The sequence below is a fragment of the Odocoileus virginianus genome, chromosome 7, assembly GCF_023699985.2.
Source record: "Odocoileus virginianus isolate 20LAN1187 ecotype Illinois chromosome 7, Ovbor_1.2, whole genome shotgun sequence".
NCBI classification, from domain to species: Eukaryota; Metazoa; Chordata; class Mammalia; order Artiodactyla; family Cervidae; genus Odocoileus; species Odocoileus virginianus.
The window spans coordinates 62,653,549-62,676,486 of NC_069680.1; the positions used below are offsets into that span (position 1 = coordinate 62,653,549).

General features: G+C 40.0%; 1 protein-coding gene and 1 long non-coding RNA gene across 6 annotated transcripts; both read right to left on the bottom strand.

The window, feature by feature from the left end:
- Positions 1-1,432: 1,432 nt before the first annotated feature.
- Positions 1,433-22,839, bottom strand: PLA2G12B (phospholipase A2 group XIIB). Of its 5 annotated transcripts, none has more exons than XM_020911969.2 (4): positions 22,463-22,839; positions 10,352-10,428; positions 6,548-6,713; positions 1,433-1,848 (listed from the first exon to the last, which is right to left on the bottom strand). In XM_020911969.2, the coding sequence occupies exons 1-4, from the start codon at positions 22,671-22,673 to the stop codon at positions 1,727-1,729; spliced, it is 576 nt and encodes a 191-aa protein (XP_020767628.1). In that variant the 5' UTR covers positions 22,674-22,839; the 3' UTR covers positions 1,433-1,726. The 5 variants fall into 5 exon arrangements, with proteins under 5 accessions (XP_020767628.1, XP_020767627.1, XP_020767626.1 ...); XM_020911968.2 differs by having other exon boundaries at positions 1,433-1,845; positions 10,340-10,428; XM_020911967.2 differs by having other exon boundaries at positions 10,340-10,428.
- LOC139036063 (uncharacterized) lies at positions 15,424-20,806 on the bottom strand. Its single transcript, XR_011488785.1, has 2 exons — positions 20,408-20,806; positions 15,424-17,995 (listed from the first exon to the last, which is right to left on the bottom strand). It is a non-coding gene; the product is annotated as an uncharacterized lncRNA (long non-coding RNA).
- Positions 22,840-22,938: the final 99 nt, after the last annotated feature.

The window sequence follows — 22,938 nt, forward strand, 5'->3', positions numbered from 1 at the left end:
ATGCCCTGTTATTTGGCATTCTGTGCCCTCAGACTGACAGTAGAAAAAGCTATAAGACTATACCATACTCTATTTTGTAGGTGCTTAATAAATTTTATTGAAGTAAATAGCCTAAACCACAGAGATAAATGTTATCCGCAGTTAAATCCACTTGCTAAATATGCCAATTCATTTTATGGCTTTACAGAAGATCAGAAAACAGTTTTTCTACTTTTCTTTTTAGAAAAGGCTGCACTAACAATTTGTATTGGAACCAGTAACATTAACAAAAGGAAGAAAAAGGAGAAAACACTCTAAATCAGGGGTTGGCAAACTTTTCTGTAAAGGGCTGAAGGGTAACTAGTTTAGCTTCCTGGGTCACACAGGCCCTGCCACCACTACTCAGCTCGGCCGTCCTAGCACAGGACCCGCTGTAACTTCACCCAAATAGGCGCTAAGCCTGATACGGCCCAGGCCTCTGTTTGTCAGTCCCTGACTTCTGTGGTCCTCAGGCCTCACAGTGCCTCAGAATCATTGGGGAGTGTTTCTAAAATACCAATATGTAGGCACCAGCTCCCAGAGGTTCTTTAGGGTTTTAATACTCCTCAGGTGTTTCTAATCTACAATCAGTGCTGAAAACCAGTTTTTAATCCTCATCAGGTGATTCTAATTGCAATCAGGACTCAGCCTCTCACTGCCTTCAGTGTCCCCGGACTTTTCCTAGCTGTCTTCAGTAGCAGTTTTTACCAAATGCTTCTCAGATCTTAACATGACACTAACACCGCTTAGTAATTGGGAATTTCAATAGGACTAGTTCAATGAACAGAGTAGGCAATGGCACCCCACTCCAGTACTCTTGCCTGGAGAATCCCATGGACAGAGGAGCCTGGTAGGCTACACAGTCCATGGGTCGCTAAGAGTGGGACACGACTGAGCGACTTCACTTTCACTTTTCACTTTCATGCACTGGAGAAGGAAATGGCAACCCACTCCAGTGTTCTTGCCTGGAGAATCCCAGGGACGGAGGAGCCTGGTGGGCTGCTGTCTGTGGGGTCACACAGAGTCGGACATGACTGACATGACCTAGCAGCAGCAGCAGCCGTTCAATGAAGGAAAAAAATGGAACCCCAGAGACCTCACTCTGTCTGACCTGCACCTCCACAGGCTTTAATCAAGTAAGTCTCTGACCTTGTCTTGTTCTTAACTCTTCAGCACCAGTGGTTGTCTTTGGAGGAACTTACCACGTTGGGTTCTGTTCTCTTCTAAGTGAAATGGAAGCACATTGGTGATAGTGGAATTCATTCATCTCTTTTCAGATTTTCTAAAAACTATACTTTATGATATGTGAGGTGCTTATTAGCGACTGAAACATGGACCAGAGGAAAGTCATTGCCTCTCGAATGGTTGGACTCTCCAAAATTTCACTTATTAATATAATTATCAATTCCAAGAATTCCAGTATTTTAGTCTTTATTTTAGTCTTCAAAGTAAGCACTGAAATTCCAGGCAAATATGTCTTGGTTGGGTTAAAGTGAAGAGTAGTTTTCAAATCACTCTGTGTCTTTTTTCCAATCCTCCTTTTCAAAGGTCAGGACTCACTTTCAGCTGGAAAATAAGTGTTCCTTTCTGTGCTCTGTGGTATCCAAACTTTTGGGGAAAAGGATGAGGTACATCCACCATACTACCGTCTCCCAGACTGACAGCTTTGAGTGGTGTCACTCAAAACAGGGAAGGGATCGCCTCTTTCTCACAACTCTTCTTTCTCCTCTTCTGCACAGATGCAAGCTGCCCGCTGACTGTTCATAAAGGGCCGGCAGCCCAAAGTCCATACAGTGTTGAACACAGTATCAGCCAGGGAATCACAGGCTACTTGAAAAAGATTAAGAGAAATATAAGGGTTACTATACAAGACTACCCCAAGTAGTAGTTTGAGTAATTTTGAAGAGGCAGTATATTTCCAAGGATAACATGATACCCAGAGGAAAGTTAGAAGCAGTGACCCAAATACAGAATTAAAAGGGAAAAAAAAAAGATTTATGAAAAGCTTTTTCAGAGAAGCTTCTATCCAATCTAATAAAGCAGAACACACTTTGAGATGCCCTCCTTTTATGGGGCCTCCAGGTCAAAACCATGACTAGCAATCAGAATCTCCCACATCACTATGCTCACTCCATGGAAAATTACATTTTTTTTCCCAGAAGACTCAAATAACACTGCTATGTTTCCTATAGCTTTCCCTATTCAAGTGTGGGATAAATAACTAGGTTACTAATATTCTGTGAAAGTTTTGTGCATCTGTATTCATCAGGGATATTGGCCTGTAAATTTGTGTGTGTGTGTGGTGTTCTTATCTGGCTTTGGTATAGGTAAGCCTGGCCTCATAAGACTTGTTTGGAAGTTTTCCCTCCTCTTCAGTCTTTTTTTTTTTTCCAGTTTGACTGCCCAGTCTTAGTTGCAGCTTGCAGAGTCTTCACTGCCACATGCAGGATCTTTAGTTGCAGCTTATGGGCTCTTAGTTGGAGATGTGGAATCTAGTTTCCTGACCAGGGATCAAACCTGGGCTCCCTGCATTGGGAGCACAGAGTCTTAACCACTGAACCACCAGGGAAGTCCTGTCTTCAACTTTTTGAAAGACTGAGAGGGCTTCCCTGGTAGCTCAGATGGTAAAGAATCTGCCTGCAATGAGAGAGACCCAGGTTCAATCCTTGGGTTGGAAAGATTCCCTGGAGAAGGGAATGGCTACCACTCTAGTATTCTTGCCTGGAGTATCCCATAGACAGAGGAGAGGATTGTTATTAACTCTTCTTTAAATGTTGAAGCTGCTTAAATAGCCGATTAATTTTTCTTTGAATGTTGAAGCCACTTTAAAAGTGAAGCTGTCTGGTTACCAACCAGGAACCTCACCTGAATCTAGAGTCCAGGGATTTTATTGGGCGTCAGTTACATAGGCATATGATGCTTATGTGACTGATTTCACTGGTACTGGTACTGTACTCTGTACAGTACTCCCAGTACTGTACAGTCACTGGTACTCCCAGACCCCTAGAAGGAAAGCAGGTATTCACCATAAAATACACTGATTGTATAAGCCATCTAGACCAACTGGTATAGTTTGGCTCAAGATCTCAGGCATCCAAAACATTTCATCAGTCAGAATTTTCCAAGAGTTCACTTCCCCAGAGCTGATGAAGGGCTAGTCATCAGCTAGCATGGCTAGAAAATAGCCATTTCTTGGGAATGTGCAGAGTTTTAATAACCCAGATCTTTTGGGTTAGACACTTTCTGTATGACATGGAACATTTATAACAACAGAAATCAGAGATGAGAGAGGAAATGGTAGAGAATAATGTTCTTGGCTAAATTTGAAGCATCAATTTCAAAATAATGATGCAAGTTTTTTCATGTCTTTTAGTATTTTTTGTAAATTTCAATGACTTCTCTTAAGAAATAATGCTTATTAATAATTTTTTTGAAATTCAATGTTTTTGTTAACTTCATGTAAAATTTATCTCTAATTAAATTAACATATATAGAAATTTTCCACCTTTTAGAAAAAAAGTGAAACCATCTGATCCTAAATTTTTTGTTTGTTGGGAGATTTTTGATTACTGATTCAGTTTCCTTACTAGTAACAGTTCTGTTCAAATTTTTCTATTTCCTCATGATTCATTCTTGATAGGTTGTTTGTTTTGAGGAATCCATCTGTTTCTTCTAGGCTGTCTAACTTGTTAGTGTATAATTTTTCATAGTAGACTCTTATGGTCCTTTATATTTCTGTGATATTAGTTATAATGTTTTCTCTTTTATTTCTGATTTTATTTTCACCCCCTTATTTTTATTCTTGGCAAATGTAGCTAAAGTTTTGTCTATTTTGTTTGTCTTTTAAAAAAAAATCTCCTAATTTAATTGATCTTTTCTGTTGTACTTTTAGTCTTCATTTCATTTGTTTCCACTCTGATCTTCCTTCCTTCTACAATCTTTGGACTTAATTTGCTTTTCTTTTATTGGTTCTTTGGGGTGTCAAGTTAGGTGGTTGATGTGAGATCTTATTTCTTGATGTTGACATTTATTGCTATGAACTTTCCTCTTATTAATAGAACTGCTAGGAGGGATAGTTAAGGAGTTTGGGGTTGACATGTACACACTGCCATATTTAAAATGGATAACCAACAAGGACCTACCAACAGTGAACTCTGCTCAATATTTTGTAACAACCTGATTGGGAAAATAATTTGAAAAGAAAGATAAATGTATAGGTATAACTGAATCACTTTGTTGTACACTTGAAACTAGCACATTTTTAATCAAAAATACTCCAATATAAAATAAAAACTTTAAAAAAATTAAAATAGACCCAAATAAGTGGAAATAAATCCATGTTCAGTGGTCAGAAAACATAATTTTAAGACGGCAGTATTCCTCAATTGGATCTACAGAGCCAACAAAAGTCTTATCAAAATTTCACCTGCCATTTCTTGAAGAAATTGACAAATTGAACCTAAAATTCATGTGGAAATGAAAGAGATACAGAATATCTGAAAAAATCTTGAAAAAGAACAAAGTTGAAGGACACTTCTTGATTTCAGATTTTACTACAAAATTAAAGTAATAAAAACAGTGTGGTACTGGTATAGATCAATAGAATTGAATTGAAAGTCTCGAAATAAGCACTGCATTTATGACAAATTGATTTTTTTCACAAGGGTGCAAAAACAATTTAATGTGGAAAAGAATAGTCTCTTTCAACAAATGGTGCAGGAACAAGTGGTGGGAAAGAATAGTCTTTTATTTAACAAATGATGTATATCCATATACAAAAGAATGAAGCTGAATCTCTTTCTTACACCATACAGAAAAATTAACTAAAATGGATCATAGATTTAAATATATGAGCTAAAACAAAACTTTTAGAAGAAAACATAGTGACTTTGAGTTTGGCAAAGCCCTTTTACATATGACATCAAAAGTATAAGAAATTCAAAAGATAAAAATGGACTTAAGCAAAATGTAAAACTTCTGGACTACAAATTATATCATCAAGAAAGTGAAAAATCAACCCATAAAATGAGAGAAAGCGTTTGCAAGTCATTTATCTCTTAAAAGATTTACATCCAAAATATATGAAATGTCTATGACTCAATAATAAAAAGAGAGCCCAATTTTAAGGGTGGCAAATGAATAGACATTTCTCCAAAGAAATTATTTAATGGCTAATAAGCACATGAAAAGATGCTCGACATCATTAGCCCACAGGGAAATGTAAATCAAAACCACAATGAGATATAACTTCAAACCCAATAGGGTCTATAATAAAATAGATAGATAATAACAGGTGTTGGCAAAGATGTGGAGAAATTGGAGCCTTGCCAACACCTGTTATTATCTATCTATTTTATTATAGACCCTATTGGGTCTTTATTTATCCATATAATGGAATATTATTCAGCAATTAAAAAGGAATGAAATACTGATGCACACTACAATATGGATATACCTTACTAAATGAAAGAATCCAGTCACAGAAGACCACATATCTATAATTCCATTTATATGAATTGTCCAGAATAGCAAATTTATAGAGACAGAAGACTAATGGTTGCCTAGAACTAGACAGGGGAACATTGTGGTGAGACTGCTAATGGCTCTGAGATTTCTTTGTGGAGTGATAAAATTGTTCTAAAATTTATTGTGAGGAGTAACTTGACCTGACCCTAGATTAGCAGCAGGCATTTTTCACCTTTTATAGGTACAGATAGAAGATAGGAAAAGAAAAAAAAAGAAGATAGGTGCATTTACAGAGCCTCAAATTATTCACATTTTCAAGTCTATGCACATTCACTTTAGAACAACACTCTAGACATTGACCTATAACAGGATCCAAGATTCTCCCTGTGGCTGACTTTCCCAGTAGCATAAAGCCAGCTCTTCATAAGCCTGAATTTCAAACTTTACCATCTAAAAGTATGCAACACTAATACTTGGATATATTGTTCGGGCTTCAGAAACTCAAGAATTACAATTTTCCTAAGATAAGTTAGGAAAAAGAAATTATAGAATCACTGCTAGAAGTTAGGCAGCTAAGCAGTCATTTTAAAATAATTATCCTCGAGGATATAGATAACTTTACACAAAAAGAAGATAGGTTTTCAAAAATTCTTTCTCTTACTGAGAACAAAATAAGGAGAAAAAAAAGAAAGCTTCAACCCAACCCCATAGACCTATACAGAATAATTCCTGATATGGAAAATTATTTAACAGTGGAATGGATAATGAAAGCCAGTTGGGCAACTCTTGCTCTGGTCTTAGAGGATAGATTTTTATCCTCTGGGAAGGCCTTGGTGTGGCCCTGTCCATCAGGAGTGGCGCCAGCAGCTCCTGGGCAGGACAGCAAGAACTTTCATGAAGGATTGCCCAGAGTCTCCCTTCCCCCTTGCTTCACTGGTCACAGAGTTCTATAAAGAAAGATCAGTGAACTCTGATGGTCTCTTTGAGTAAAGGGGGTTACATTTCTGTGTGAAAACAGGTACCAGCCTCTCTGCTCACAGGTCAATGCACTTAAGATACCTACCTACCACATTGGAGACAAAGCCCAAACTCCGTTTAAGGTCAGAGCAGATAGAGTGGAGACACCATCGGAATTTTGCATCACAGCGATACTTGTTGGCACCACAAGTGTCGTAACAGACGTCCAGCTGGTTGCAGCACTTGGTCATTGCTGGAATGCCCAAGTCCATCTGGAGAAAAGTGAAGGAAGAAAATGCCACGTTTAGACCAAGGACCTTAGGCAACCTTGCCTACCTTGTTCTCAAATTCCTGTTACAGATTCAGATCAGTTCAGAAGCACCAGATGACAGGAAAGAATAGATCAAGTTGACAGTCACAGGATGCTAAGTTTTGATCATGATCTAGCCATTAGTTTAATAACTTTAAATGGCCCCCTTTACTACTTTTTCTTTTAGATTTTAGTAGTTTTCAAATTCACAGGCCACTATGGAGCTAAAAATAGAAAATCAGAATGTTACGCAAGAGGGCAGAGCTTCCATACTTTCAAATTCAACTAAAACCTTTACTTTGTGAGATTTTTTTTTAAACCAAAGATTCCAAGGCTCAGAAGTATGAAAAATTAAGCCTTAGTTCACAAAGAGGTCACCAGGATTTTGCAGGGACCCATTCCATGCAGCACTGTTTTAAGTGTGTGTATCTGTTTGTAATGTGTTGGGGAACAGAGTAGGGTATAGAACATAGTTCCTGACCACAAGGGGACTACAATCAAACAACTTCTAACATATATATACACATACACATTTATAAAGTATCCTATAAACAATTATAACTGTCATAAACTAAGTTCATAGACTTCCACACACAGAGATATCAAATGGGAATTTTTGTAGAGGATTATTAGATGAAGATATATTTAAGATGTAACAAGTAAAGAAAGGAAGTGATAAGCAAATCATATATAAGCAAGTCAACCTGTTTGTTTAGTCATTCAAGGGTCTTATCAGTGTGATATATGTTTTTTATTATATGTACTTTTTAATTAGGGAGAAAGACAAGTTGATAGATGGCCTTGACTTCCAAAGTAACAAGTTAGATTTGATTGGGCTTCCCAGGTGGCATATTGGTAAAGAACCTGCCTGTCAATGCCAGAGACATAAGAGATGTAGGTTCCATCCCTGGGTTGGGAAGATCCCATTCATGTATTCATGACCTGCAAGAAGTCATGGCAACCCATTCATGTATTCTTGCCTGGAGAATCCCATGAACAGAGAAGTCTGGTGGGCTACAGTCCATAGTGTCACAAAGAATCAGACATGACTGAAGCAACTTAGCTTGCATGCACTTGAAGAGGAAAGGGACATGGTACAATAAGTGATTAAAGAGAAATAATCAGAGGAGAACAAGATGGTGAAGGAGTAGGTGGACATGGAGTACATCTCTCTCCACGATTACATCAGGAATACACCTTTAGACACAGAGATGCATGCATAACACCAGCTGAGAGCTGACAGGAGTACCTGACCAGGAGAAAAGAATATATAGAACCATGCAAAACTCTGTAGGACAAAGGAACTAGGGGGAAAAACAGGAGTGTTAGTAGGCCCTTGGCCAATGGGGGAACTGAAGCAGGGATCCGATCCCCACATCAGGGCAATTGTCTGAGTCATAGGAAAAACGTTTAAGGCTGAGAGTGAAACAGCTGATCTGTGGCAGCCTAAAGGGGATGAGAATCAGACAGTCCTTGCTGCAGCCATACATACCCCGGACAGGGACGCTGGTCCCCTGGAAGGTGTAGCAGCTGGGAGCTGGAGTTTAGGGATTGTGGAGCAATCCCAGGGCAAGGGCTGCTGTTGACTGCAGAGAGAAAGATGGGGGCAGGAGGGAGGTATGGATGTGAGGAAGGAGCCTGTGGTGGGAAATGCCTGTGGAGGAAAGCCAGGCAGCCACGGAAGCAAGGCGATAGTGCTGAGTCATGTGCAGGGGGTGGAGCCATCACCATAGCCTCTCTTTCCCCACCCACCAGCATTGGTAGCTGAACAATAGAGGCTGGCCCATCAAACACCTGAGGCACTGAAAGACAGAGTAGGGCCCCCATCAAACACCTGAGGCACTGAAAGACAGAGTAGGGCCCCAGCCAGGGGGGTCCCTCTATCTGCCTGATGCACCGAAGGACAGAGAAAGACCCCAGGCAAGGGAGCCCTCTAAGTCCCTGAATGGGCAGAGCTATGGAGAAAGACTGGCCAAAGAGGCCTTCTGATCACCAGCAACAAGAGGGATGACCCAGAGGGATGGGATGGGGAGGGAGGTAGGAGGGGGGATCGGGATGGGGAACACATGTAAATCCATGGCTGATTCATGTCAATGTATGGCAAAAACCACTACAATATTGTAAAGTAATTAGCCTCCAACTAATAAAAATAATTGGGGGAGAAAAAAAAAGAAAGTCAAAAAAAGAAAAGACTGATGGGGCCATAACTCCTGCAGCGGAGACAGTCCGTGTCCCTGCACACTTGGCATCACCAAGGTCCCCTCAAGCCAAGCAGCTGCGCCACATTCACCCTCAACTCTCACTGGGGCAGAGCTGCCACAGGCAAAAAGAGTCTTGCATCTATGTGCACAGGGTCACTTTGGTAGTGTCTGACTTTGCAACTCTGCAGACTGTGGCCTGCCAGGCTTCTCTGTCAGGGAGGGGGGTTCTCCAGGCAAGAATACTGGTGCATATGGGCCAATACTGGTTGCCATACCCTTCTAGAGCACTATGTTTCCTGCTCCTCTAGCCGCCAACTCCCCTGAGTACCTGGAGCTGCCAGAACCCCCACAACCCAAGCAGCTGCACCACCTCCACACCTGGCCCTCAGAGGGGCAAACCCAAGTCCTTCAGGGCAGCCTCAGGAGCAAACCCCAGTGGGTGACCCATATCCCGAGGTGTAAAAATAAACCACAGTTGAAATCCAGGGGCAGTGTGGCTAAGGAAGAAGACCCAAAACCTTCCCACCAGCTGTACGAGCTGCAGATTAAATCCACACAATCAACCAGGCAGATTCTGTGTCTATGGAATTTGTAAAAGGTCATTGAGAGCTCCCACAAAAGAAAACACACTAGTTCTGATAGCTGTGGACACTGGAGGCAAGAACATACAGGAGTAGGACTAGCTTAGAATCCAAAACAAGACATGAAATCCTTCTACCAATTTTTACATGAAGTTTCTTTTCTAAAGTGAAAAAGGTAAAAGGGTTTCTGAGGGGTCTTTAAAAAATTAATTATTACTTGTTTTTAGAGGAAGCTGATAGTTTGAGAAATAGTCAGTGGCAAAGTGAAAAATGTTTTAGCCAGCAGCTGGTTGGCAGGGGACGATATGTGTGTGTGTGTGTGTGTGTGTGTGTGTGTGTGTGTGTTTACAGATTTCTATGATGCTAATACTCCAAACATGATTGATTTAACAGTTCAGACATGAAGTCGGCCACTTGCAAAAGTCCTGAGGATACAGCAATCAGCCCTCACTGGTCAATACCAGCTTGCTCCAGTACATCTCTAGAAAGTCTCACCAATTTGAAGAAGTCACACTTGTCCGATCTATTTCAAATTAAGTTATGCTTGGTTTGCTAAGGCTCAGCTGATGTTTGCACGGGTGACTTCAAAGTTCACTACCCAATGGCTAATCTGAGGGACAGCTGCATCTGAGAAAAGGAAATCAGATGCCTTCTTTGAAAATTATCTCCTTTTCTCTGTATCCAGTTTAAAATACTAATTATATTGCTCAACCATATTCCATAAGTGATGAGTTCCATCAGAGAGACCTCTTAGATCAGTCTTAGTCAAAACCAGTCAACTAAGAAAACAATGGTGGTGTACATACTCTTTCTGGTACCTTGAGACCCAGGAAATAGGAGCTGCAGCCATTGGGCTCCTGAGGCTTGTAGCCAGGTCTGGGCATTGGTGTCTTTCCTAGCAGGGGAAAGAGAGGAAAGAAGCAGGAAGAAGTGTTTAGAAATGAAGCATTTGGAAACATTCATCAAATAAAATTGTGTAAAAGTATATTCAACTTTTCCTTTAAAAGTCACTGCTCATCACTGACTTAAACTAGGTGGTGATGATGACAGTGATGATATCATAAAAAGTAATAATCTCCAGACCAGACTGGCACTTTTCTCCCAATCTTGAAGAGTTTTATGAGCATTAATTTACTAACAATTCTAACATTTCTTACATGGGTGACCTTGAAGTCCATGGCAAAACCAAACTAAAACTTAAGGTCTCTCATTCTTCTATCCACTGTAAGACCACATACTATACACAAAGACCACCACCTGATCATACACTTAAGGGATCAGAATTAAAATAATACCACAAACATTTTTGGAATAGCTTGAAGGAAATTTTGCAAGATTCCATAAATGTAGGCAAAGCATTATTTACCAAAATACAAAGAAAACATGCCTATACAATATTGTAGTTGTTTTGTCATAGAACTAAGGCAAAACTATCTGAAAAGCTTTGGATTTCTTGGTTTCTCCTCCATGGCTTTTGGGTTATTTTATAGTCTTGCAAATATATACAGAGAAGCCTTGTCAGTGTATCAAAGGTAGTCATTATAGATAAAGATAACCTTGACCTTAGATGACCTCAGAACAGTCATCTGCAGTGAGTATTTTTATGCCATTATCCAGGTAAGAAATATGGGACTAAGAAGTTTAGTGACTTGCCTGAGTCATATAGAAAGTGGGAGGAATTGGGATATAAATCCAGTTTTCCTGTTTGTCTCCGAAAACCATGCTCTTTCCCCTTATTCCTCTGCCTCTTATAGGAGATGCAAGACATAGCAAAAGACTGAGGAAATAAGCCAAGAATTAATCCTCCAAGTGAGACACATGGCATTTCCTCTTTCTCTTCTGTAATTTTCTCCTATCAGGTATTTTATTCTTAATTATTTTTTATTATGAACTATTTCAAAACTAAAGTCAGAGAAACAAACACCTATGTACCCACTACACAGAGACAATGAATGTCAATGTTGCCAAACTTGCTATAAATTTTTTTATCCTTAATTGTTATAAGTATAGTTGAAGTCTCTTCACACCTCATCTTTCTGTTTTAAGTTTTAGATGCTAAGTCTATGCTTTAAAGCTCTCCCTCCTTTTATTCTTAAAAATTGTCTTGATTACTCTTGGACATTTACTCTTGCATATGAATTTGAGAGTCCACTTATTACATTCTACAAGAGAGAGCGTCAGGATTTTTATTGAAAATACATTGAATTTACAGATTAATTTGGAGACAACTGAATTTCTTAGAATATTCTAAATTTCCAGACATAAGCTAATATAGCTTTCCATTTATTTAGATCTTTCTTTATGTCTTTCAATAGAGTGTTATAACTTACTCCATTTGTTTATTATATCTCCTACAAACTATATTATTCAGATGCTTAAGCAAGATAGAGTATCTTAAGAATATCAGGATCTAAAATTAAGGCTCAGAAGGCTGGAATGATGTCTGCCCTTTTCTGGAACCGAGGCTACTTCTAACCTTCTGCTCCACCAGCCCTGGAATGTAGCCCTGGGTCCCATGATCCAAGATGGTACTTCAACCAACACATCCATATTACAAATAGCAGAATGAATAGATGCAGAAAAAGCCTTTGACAAAATTCAACATCCATTTATGATTAAAACTCTCCAGAAAGCAGGAATAGAAGGAACATACCTCAACATAATAAAAGCTATATATGACAAACCCACAGCAAGCATCACCCTCAATGGTGAAAAATTGAAAGCATTTCCCCTGAAATCAGGAACAAGACAAGGGTGCCCACTCTCACCACTACTATTCAACATAGTTTTGGAAGTTTTGGCCACAGCAATCAGGGCAGAAAAAGAAGTAAAAGGAATCCAGATAGGAAAAGAAGAAGTGAAACTCTCGCTGTTTGCAGATGACATGATCCTCTACATAGAAAACCCTAAAGACTCTACCAGAAAATTACTAGAGCTAATCAACGAATACAGTAAAGTTGCAGGATATAAAATTAACACACAGAAATCTCTTGCATTCCTATACACTAACAATGAGAAAACAGAAAGAGAAATTAAGGAAACAATACCATTCACCATTGCAACAAAAAGAATAAAATACTTAGGAGTATATCTACCTAAAGAAACAAAAGACCTATACATAGAAAACTATAAAACACTGATGAAAGAAATCAAAGAGGACACAAGCAGATGGAGAAATATACCATGTTCATGGATTGGAAGAATCAATATTGTCAAAATGGCTATACTACCCAAAGTAATCTATAGATTCAATGCAATCCCTATCAAACTACCAACAGTATTTTTCACAGAACTAGAACAAATAATTTCACAATTTGTATGGAAATACAAAAAACCTCGAATAGCCAAAGTAATCCTGAGAAAGAAGAATGGAACTGGAGGAATCAATCTGCCTGACTTCAGACTCTACTACAAAGCCACAGTCATCAAGACAGTATGGTACTGGCACAAAGACAGAAATATAGATCAATGGAACAGAATAGAAAGCCCAGAGATAAGTCCACGAACCTATGGTCACCTTATCTTCGACAAAGGAGGCAAGGATATACAATGGAAAAAAGATAACCTCTTTAACAAGTGGTGCTGGGAAAACTGGTCAACCACCTGTAAAAGAATGAAACTAGAACACTTTCTAACACCATACACAAAAATAAACTCAAAATGGATTAAAGATCTAAATGTAAGACCAGAAACTATCAAACTCCTAGAGGAGAACATAGGCAAAACACTCTCCGACATAAATCACAGCAGGATCCTCTATGACCCACATCCCAGAATTTCAGAAATAAAAGCAAAAATAAACAAATGGGACCTAATGAAACTTAAAAGCTTTTGCACAACAAAGGAAACTATAAGCAAGGTGAAAAGACAGCCCTCAGATTGGGAGAAAATAATAGCAAATGAAGCAACAGACAAAGGATTAATCTCAAAAATATACAAGCAACTCCTCCAGGTCAACTCCAGAAAAATAAATGACCCAATCAAAAAATGGGCCAAAGAACTCAACAGACATTTCTCCAAGGAAGACATACAGATGGCTAACAAACACATGAAAAGATGCTCAACATCACTCATTATCAGAGAAATGCAAATCAAAACCACAATGAGGTACCATTATACGCCAGTCAGGATGGCTGCTATCCAAAAGTCTACAAGCAATAAATGCTGGAGAGGGTGTGGTGAAAAGGGAACCCTCTTACACTGTTGGTGGGAATGCAAATTAGTACAGCCACTATGGAAAACAGTGTGGAGATTTCTTAAAAAGCTGGAAATAGAACTGCCATATGACCCAGCAATCCCACTTCTGGGCATACACACCAAGGAAACCAGATCTGAAAGAGCCACATGCACCCCAATGTTCATCGCAGCACTGTTTATAATAGCCAGGACATGGAAGCAACCCAGATGCCCATCAGCAGACGAATGGATGAGGAAGCTGTGGTACATATACACCATGGAATATTACTCAGCCATTAAAAAGAATTCATTTGAATCAGTTCTAATGAGATGGATGAAACTGGAGCCCATTATACAGAGCGAAGTAAGCCAGAAAGATAAAGACCAATACAGTATACTAACACATATATATGGACTTTAGAAAGATGGTAACGATAACCCTATATGCAAAACAGAAAAAGAGACTCAGATGTATGGAACAGACTTGTGGACTCTGGGAGAAGGCGAGGGTGGGATGTTTCAAGAGAACAGCATTGAAACATGTATATTATCTAGGGTGAAACGGATAACCAGCTCAGGTTGGGTACATGAGACAAGTGCTCGGGCCTGGTGCACTGGGAAGACCCAGAGGGATTGGGTGGAGAGGGAGGTGGGAGGGGGGACTGGGATGGGGAATACATGTAAATCCATGGCTAATTCATATCAATGTATAACAAAAACTACTGTAATGATGTAAAGTAATTAGCCTCCAACTAATAAAAATTAAAAAAAAAAAAAAGTAAAAAAAAAAAAAAAACAAAACAAATAGCAGAATGGAAGAAGGAGGTAAAAAGGTCAGAGGCCCTCTCTTTAATAAACCCATTCCAGACTGTTACACACATCACTTCCTCTTACTTCCCTTTGGCCAGACTTTAATCATATGGCAACACCTACTTCAAAAGTGGGCTAGGAAATGAAGGTGTTTTTTTTTTCAATGTAGGCAGCCATGAGCCCTGCTTGAAGTTGGAAGGAGCACTTATGAATGTAGAAAAAACGGGGACAATAAGTCTCTGCCATAGAGGGAGGTGGGAGGGGGGACTGGGATGGGGAATACATGTAAATCCATGGCTAATTCATTTCAATGTATGACAAAAACCACTGCAATGTTGTAAAGTAATTAGCCTCCAACTAATAAAAATAAATGGAAAAAAAAAAAAAAGAAGTCTCTGCCGTAGTCTGTTTGGGTATTTGTCGCTGTGGTACAACATGTTTATAAGACAGTGGCTCAAGACAGCTGTCAGTTTTCCCTGTCCTGGTGTATTTACACCTGTGTGTACTGTCCTGTGGTTGGTCTGTGTGACCAACAGAATATGGCAGAAATGGAAGTATGTTGCTTCCAAAATTACATTATAAAAGACTACAAACTTCTGTCATGGAAAGGTCCATGTGGCAAAGAACTAAAGCCTCCTGCTAACAGCCCCATGAGTTTGGAAGGAGATCTCTAGCTTCAGTCATATCTTCAGAGACTGTAGTATCAACAGGCAGTGTGACTAGAACCCTTATTAGAAACTCAGAGCCAGAACCAGAAGAGCGTCTAGATCCCTCACCCTGTGTGATACAATAAATGTTTGTTAAATATTTGTTATTTTTAGCTGCTAAGTTCGTGGGTCACTTGTTTCTCAGCAATGCTTAACTACTGCAGTTGCCATTAAGATTTGAATCTTTTTTCATTACATCTTTTTCTACAACAGCTTTATTGAGATAAAATTCACATATTATATATTCACTCATTTAACACAATTCAGTGGGTTTTAGCTGTGAGACCATCACGATAATCTAGTTTTAGAACATTTTTATTATCCCAGAAAGAAACCCAATACCCATTTTTAGAAAAATCTCCATCTTTCATGTTCATCCACATTGTAGCATGTACCAGTACTTATTCCTCTTTATGTATGAATAACATTCCATTCTCTGGATCTACTACAGTTAGTTTATTCATTCACCATTAATAGACATGGTATTTGTTTCCATGGTATTTTATTTTTGGCTATTTGTGAATAGTGCTGCTATGATCAACTGTCTTCAAGTGTTGGTTTGAATATCTGTTTTCAGTTCTTTCGTGTATATATACCTAAGGAGTGGAATTTTGGGGTCATATAGAAATTCTGTTTAACTTTTTGAGGAACTATCGCCTGCTTTTTTCAGCCGCTGTACTATTTTGTATTTCCACCAGAAATCTACAGAAGTTCCAATTTCTTCAGTCCTCACAATTTCACTACAGTGTATCTATAAGTGGGCTATATATCTGGAACAATCTGAAGGCTTGGGGTCTTTCACCTCTGGAGAATTCACAGCCCTTCTCTGAATTTTTAAGTTTCTTCATTCTCTATAATTTCTCCTTCTGGGTCTCTTTCTACTGAATCGTGAATCTTTTTGATCCTGTCCTTCTTGTATCTTAATGTCTCTTTTATATTTTCCCTATTTTTCCCTCTGTACTGAATTTTTATTAGCTTCATCAATTTATTTTCTACTTTACTAATTATCTCTAGGTTGACTAGCTGCTAGATTACCTGATATGTAACTCATCCACTGAATTGTTTTCTTCTGATGACTATAATTTTTATTTCTGTGAGTTCTATTTAAATCTTTCAAATCTATGTATTCATTTTCATTGTTTTATTTTTAAATTACATTTTCTATCCTTTTATGTCTTTAATAATTTCAAATGTTATGATTTTTTATCTCCAATCTTTGGGATGCCCTTTCATTTTTTAATGTCCGCTGACTCTCCCTCATTGTGGATTATCTTTTCAAATGGTATGTAGTTGTTTTCAGAAGGGCTTGTTTTTCTAAAAGAATTCCTGTGCCCTGAATCACATACTGCAGAGTAGTCCCTAATACCTTTTGCTGTGGCTCTAGGAGACTGAGGATAATTGAGACACACAGGTATTTGTTAATTTCTCAGCTTGGGGATACTCATACCAGGCCAACTGAAGAGATTCAGATTCCTCATCTGTACATATCTGTACAATATGCTTCAGGTAGTGATTTTTTAGTGGGTATTCATTCCTCCTCCAAGCCCCACCCCTGGTGGATAGAAAGCATCCTTGCTGCTTCTAATCCCTTTTAAACAGACTAGACAGTTTCCCAGGCTCTAAACTTTCTGCAGACTGTTCAATTCCAACTTCCCAAACCTTACAATTCTTCTCCTCTCTCTGTATGGTCACTGAAGCCCATTCCTCAGCCCATGGAGTCAATATATAATGTTCCAGGCTGACCCCTCCAAGGACCACAGCAGCACAAGCCCCTGCTACCACTCAGTTTTGTGTTTCCTCTTCATTTTGGGAACTTGAAGGTTTCCCTTTCTTTCTTTCTAGCTTGAGTGTATATGCATTTGTTTTAATATTTAATTTCCACTCAGCCTTTCTTATTATTTGTAATGGAAGTGTCCTGTACTCGTTGACGGAGTCTGCCAGCCCACCAGTGATTCCTCCATTACTTTTCAAAGGCCTTGAGAAATATAACTTAGTATTAATACTCTACTAACTTGTTGTGTGTGTATGTGTGTTGGGAAGGGTAAAGTGTATTAAATAATACTAGTAATCAAATTATACATATGGAAATAATCACACAATTAAATACGTATTATCTCTTGGAAGTGAGACTATGGTGATTTTATTTCCTCTTTGGGTTGTTATTTTACAAATGTTCTAGGTTTATAGAAATACTACTAGTATACAAATACTAGGTTTATAGAAATCAGGGGGAAATTTTCAGTAAACAAACAAATGCCTAAATTTGATGGTGAAATTTAACTCTTTTTCTGTTCAAGGGTTTTTGCCGCAGACTCAGTCCAGTTTCCTGAGTTACCCTCTGCTTTTTTTGGACTTAATAACTCACAGAAGATAAAACTCCTAGTTTGAAAGATAATGGGTCACCAATTATAGACATGTCCTACCTGGTCTGCTATTGATGACAGTTACTTTTATTGTATTTAATGTTTCATGATAGTTGCAGAAAGTCTGTTGAGGAGTGAAGCTTGAAATAAAAATTCTAAGAAATAAGGTGATGGTTTGAGTCCAGACAGAAATTATGTACCAGATTCGCACGTTACAGTTGGAGCAGATTTGAGTTGTGTTGAGTCTTTTCAGTTTGACGTTGAGTCTAGGCATCAGTTATGCACGATGTCACAAACTAGTTTTATTTTGGGTTTTGGCTACCTATAGGAGACTGACCACCTGATTTTCTGGATCAGCTTGGCAAATACTGGTCCAAGTCAAGCCCATTGGCTGTTCTTGTATAACCTGCCAGATAAAAATAATTTTTATATTTTTAAATGGTTGGGGGAAAAGTCAAAACAAGGATAATATTTTGTGACATATGAAACTTGAAATTGAAAATTTAGTGCTCATAAAAATTCTTTTCAGAACACAGCAACACTCATTCATTATGTATATTAGCCACAGATGCTTTCACGGAAAAACAAGCCAAAAACTGTTTTAATCTTGATGTGAGGATGGTCCTTTAAGCAAAACAAAAAATACAAAAGATATAAAGGAAGTACCGATAGACTTGCTCTTGTGGAAATTTAAAACATCTGACTAAAGTGAAACACCACAAAACACTTAAGAGACAAATAAGGGAGTTAGGCATGAAATGAGACTTCTACCAGCAGACAGGTCTACTACCTTCTGGGCCCATCCGGTTTTTCTCTCTGTCACAGTGAAAATGTCTGGGGTTTATCACCCAGGTTAAGGGTTAAGCCACAGGGGAGGATGTATACTTTCTCCCCACGCAGCTGGTTCGGCAGAGGCAGCTCTGTGTTCCACTAGGGGTTGACCTAGTGGTCAGAGTGCTGAATTTGAAGTGCACATTTTGTTTCCTGCCAGAAACCCTCAAACACAGCATGAGGAACACAGAAGGGGGCAAAACAGAACTGTGATCATTTAACTGAAGCAATAAACTCTATTCCAGTCGCTAAAACAGGTTCAGTTACTGTATGAGGTCAAGTGAGCAACTAGTCCCAGAGATTTGTCTGGACAATCCCAGTTTCAGTATTTAAAGTCCTTCGTCCCAGGAACCACCGCCCCCCATCCTGGCAAACCTCGACAGTTCATCACCTTTCCTGAGAACAACCTTTGCCCTCTAAGTCAGTAGCTCTTTCCTTTTTTCAGGCTATACATCCTCTAAGAATCTGATGAAGGCTGTGAATTCTTTGCCTGGAAAAATACACAAACTCACAGGTTCATAAAATTCTGCTCTAAAATTTCAAACAAGTAAAAAGTTCTCTAGAAAATAAGAATGCTGATGTTTAAGGATACCTGCTTTCCTAGAACTTAACCCAAGAAGAAAATTATCCTTTTATCCAAGTGTGACAGTGTGCATGATAACTTAAATCATGACATACAAGACACAGAAACTCTGCCCCAGAGACCTTCATAAAGGCACAGGATATCTAAATCATCATTTGATGATTCCTTCCAGAAGCTGAGAGGGTGTTTTCCAGCCACTGGGATTTCTGTGTTTTTTAATTTTATATTGAAAAAGAATAGGAAGAATCTGATTGCATAGTTAACTTGTTCTCCAGACCATCTTTCTCAAACATTTATAAAATTTGGTAGCTGCCATGCTCTACTTGGTAGCTTGGGTCAGATGTAAAGAATCTGCCTGCAATGCAGGAGACCAGGATACAATCCCTGGGTCAGGAAGATCCCCTGGTGAAGGGAATGGCTACCCACTCCAGTATTCTGGCCTGGAGAATCCCATGGACAGAGGAGCCTGGTGGGCTGTTCCAGTCCATGGGGTCACAAAGAGTTGGACGCAACTGAGTGACTTTCACTTTCTAACAGCACTAATTCTTTGTATACAGTGTCTTTAATTCTTATAACAATCTTGCAAGATAGATATTAACATTAGATATAAACATGAGGAAACAAAGGTTGAGAAAGTTAGGGAACTTGTCCAAGGTCACTAGCAATGAGATGTCCTGCGCCCCCCACCCCCAGATCAAACCCTTGATTTTTTCCATCAAAGTCTGGTTCAAGGACCATTTGTGCTGTCCCGAGCACAGCCCTATTGAATCAGAATCCCTGAGGTTGGAGAGGCAATCGTGTTCACATTAGTGCAGGCTCCTGAGACCGGATGTGTGTACCATGTATGCTCTTGATTCATGTTGAATCTCTATATTTACAGCCCAATCCTTTGGTAAAGGCAGATTTTGTGTGTTAACATGAAAACAAACTGTAGGTAGAAGTGTGGCAAATAGTGTTGACAGGCTAGCAGGATACAAGCACAAATTGCCTGTCTGAACAACTATGGACTGAAGTTCTTCCAGAATGATCCCTTAAATAGTGTTGTCTACTTTAGCCGCAATTTGTAATCACCTGGGAAACATTAAAAATAATGATATCTGGGTCCAACCTAAGGAGATTCCCTTTTAATTGATTCGGGCAGCAAGTGTTTTTTAGAGCCGCCCAGGTGATTCTAAGTGCTGAGTGAGGTAGGAACCACTGTTTTAAGTGGTGATAAGCACCTACCAAATGGCAATTTTTCTTGTAGACTAACTGTTGCTAAATTGTTCCTCCTGGAAAAAAAGGAAAAACTGCAGTTTTTAAAGCAGTTCCCCCCGCCCAAGTGTGATCCCAGCACCCTAGCAGCAGCAGGATCACCTGGGAACTCTTAGAAATGCAGATTTTCTGGCCCCGCCCCAGACCTACCCAATCGGTAAACGAGGGGTGGGGGTGAAGCAGTCTTTAAACAAGCCCTTAAAGGGATTTGCAGCACAGGCAAGTTCGGGAGTCAGTGCTTTGCAGAAAGTGTTTTGCACAAGAAATGTGTCACAATGTAAACTGTAAAAGAACAGTTAGTTATTAGATGTTATCTGTTCAAAAGCCTGCTTGATTCTCAATCAACTTGAGAAGATAGTCTGTACTGTCTGGGTGCAGCCTTCAGGTTCTTGGCTCTCTGCATTCCAAAGGTAACAAGGTTTAACCCCCTCTTTCCTATATGGTTTTCAGGTCCCTCTTTGGACAGGTTCCATTTTGCAGAGTGACTGGAGTTATTTGCGACCCTGTAATCTCTCTGTTGACTATTCCCATCCCCCACCAGTGATTGCTGCATCGACTGACCCAGGTGGAAACTTGCACCAAACTTTGCTGAAATCTTTTAATGCCATTTTACTAGAGAAGAGGGTTTGGATCTTGTTTCCCTAAAGAAAGAGAAAAGAAGAAAAAAAAATCCTGTTATCTATTTGCTAAACTACAGACTTAATAAGTCTCGTGTTGCCGCTAGGGAGGAAAGGAGCACCTGTGTTTATTAAATACCTGGAGTTAACCCTTTCCTGCCTCATCCATGCAAACTCGGTGAGCATGGTCTCTGTGACAAGGCATCTCTGCATTTGCTCAACACACCTTGTATAAAGACGTGGCTAGCAGTCCAGGTGGGCCCTAGCACAGGTTTACTCTGTGGAATCGTCACAGAGATGCTGCAGCTTCCTTTTTTCACTATCTCCCTCTGAGGTTAAAGCTTCTATTCTGTAAAAATTTTGGTTCTGAAATGTTAACCACAGTCTCTTAGTCACTTTCAGTTTGTAAGAAGAGTTCCCCCTGCTCAGGGGTAAGAAAGGAGTGCAAGACATTGGCTGAGCCCAGCAAGTGTGTGGCTTTTTTGAGTCTCTCTCCAAGCTGAGTTTTATCTATTGTGTCTGGAGAGTATTTCTCAAGTGTTTTCCTTCTAGGCTCAATCACCATTTTCATCTCTTAATCCCATGATGAAACATTCGATAAACTAAATAATGAAATGGATGCTGTTAGGAGACTGTGTATGCTTTCAAAAACATTTTCTTTGGAAGTTACCCCTTGCCTCCCAGCTGTAAGGTCCAGGGCCCCGCTTTCTGCTCCCATTACACTGAATTCCAGTGTGGGGGAAAGCAAGAACGGGCCTCAGGGTCTGCTGTTTTGCAGCTAGGCCTGCACGCAGCTTCCCATGTACCCTCTTTGCAACTTGGGCGAGGTAGTGCTCCTACCCATTCAGTTCCACATCCAAGACCAGGCCTGAGGGGACAGTGCGTCACTCACGGACTGATCCCTGGTGGGCAGAGGCGGCTGGCAGATGCCCATCTTGCTCATGTAAGGCCTCCCATTGCTGACTGAGGCAGGGACAGCTCTCTTGGTGCGGGGTGGGGGTGGGGTGGGGTTGGGATGGGTTAGGCAAAGTGATCAGAGACTGACACAGTTGGGAGGAAGGTGTGAACTGTACGAGGGTGAGAGGAGAATCCATTTCCAAGCTAGGAACAAAGTGACTGAGGAAGCTCAGAATTTTCCCTGAATGATCAGCTTCAGTTTTCAGCCCCAGGAGCACCTCACAAAGACATCCCCTATTAGTTTTCCTCCTTGCCACCTTTTTCTAAGTATCTACCTGCCTCAAAACAAACCCATTAAAATGGCCCCAGGGAACAAGTATTGCAAAACTCCTTGGAGTAGGTTTGCCAGATAAAACACAGGAAGTACAGTGAAATATATATTTCAGATAAACAATCAGTAATTTGTCATTATAAGCATGTTCCAAACATCTCAAATATTTTAACGAATATTGGTTGTTTATTTGAAATTCAGAGTTCACTGGGAATTCTGCATTTCAATTTTCTGAATCTGGCAACTACCCTCTTAAGAAGTGGATAACAGGGGAAAAGTGCATGACAGATTGTGGCCCTGCTCAGGCTGTTCACAGGCCCACCAGCGATAGTTTCACAGGAAGAGAAACCGTGCACTCACCGTATCGGCACCTGTACTGACAGACGCCATTTTTCCCTCCCAGCAGCTCCAGAAAGGAATCGAAGTAGCTGTTGACAGATTCGAAGCTGCCCCGGATGTGCCGAAGGCCCCAGTCTGAATAGGACTCCTCTGCGTCAGGGCTGGTGTCACTCTGCGCCAGGCCGCCAGCCAGGCTGAGCCACAAGATCAAGAAGCTGATGGCCCGCGTCATCCTGCAGCCAGGTGGGTGCTGAGGTCCCCCCTCAAACTCCCCCAGCCAGTGTCCCGGGAAGTCCAGGTACACAGCCCACCGGCCAGATGCCAGGCAGGACTGGAAAGGGGATTACCTGGAACGCTCAATCTGTGTGTTCCCCAGAGGTGGACTTTAAACACAGCTATGGAGGTCAGGATGAGATCAGGGCAATTAGAAAGGGCAAAGGTTAGGCAGTAGGAGGGCCTATCTGGGGGACGGCTAGTGAGAGAGCGAACACTTCACA

Coding starts and splice junctions, on each gene's coding strand:
- PLA2G12B (XM_020911967.2), bottom strand. CDS start 22,673: ATGACGCGGGCCATCAGCTTCTTGATCTTGTGGCTCAGCCTGGCTGGC. Junction 6,714..10,339: donor GTCTCAAGGTACCAGAAAGA/GTATGTACACCA, acceptor ACTTTTCTCCAG/ATGGACTTGGGCATTCCAGC. Junction 1,849..6,547: donor CTTTGTCTCCAATGTGGTAG/GTAGGTATCTTA, acceptor ATCTTTTTCAAG/TAGCCTGTGATTCCCTGGCT.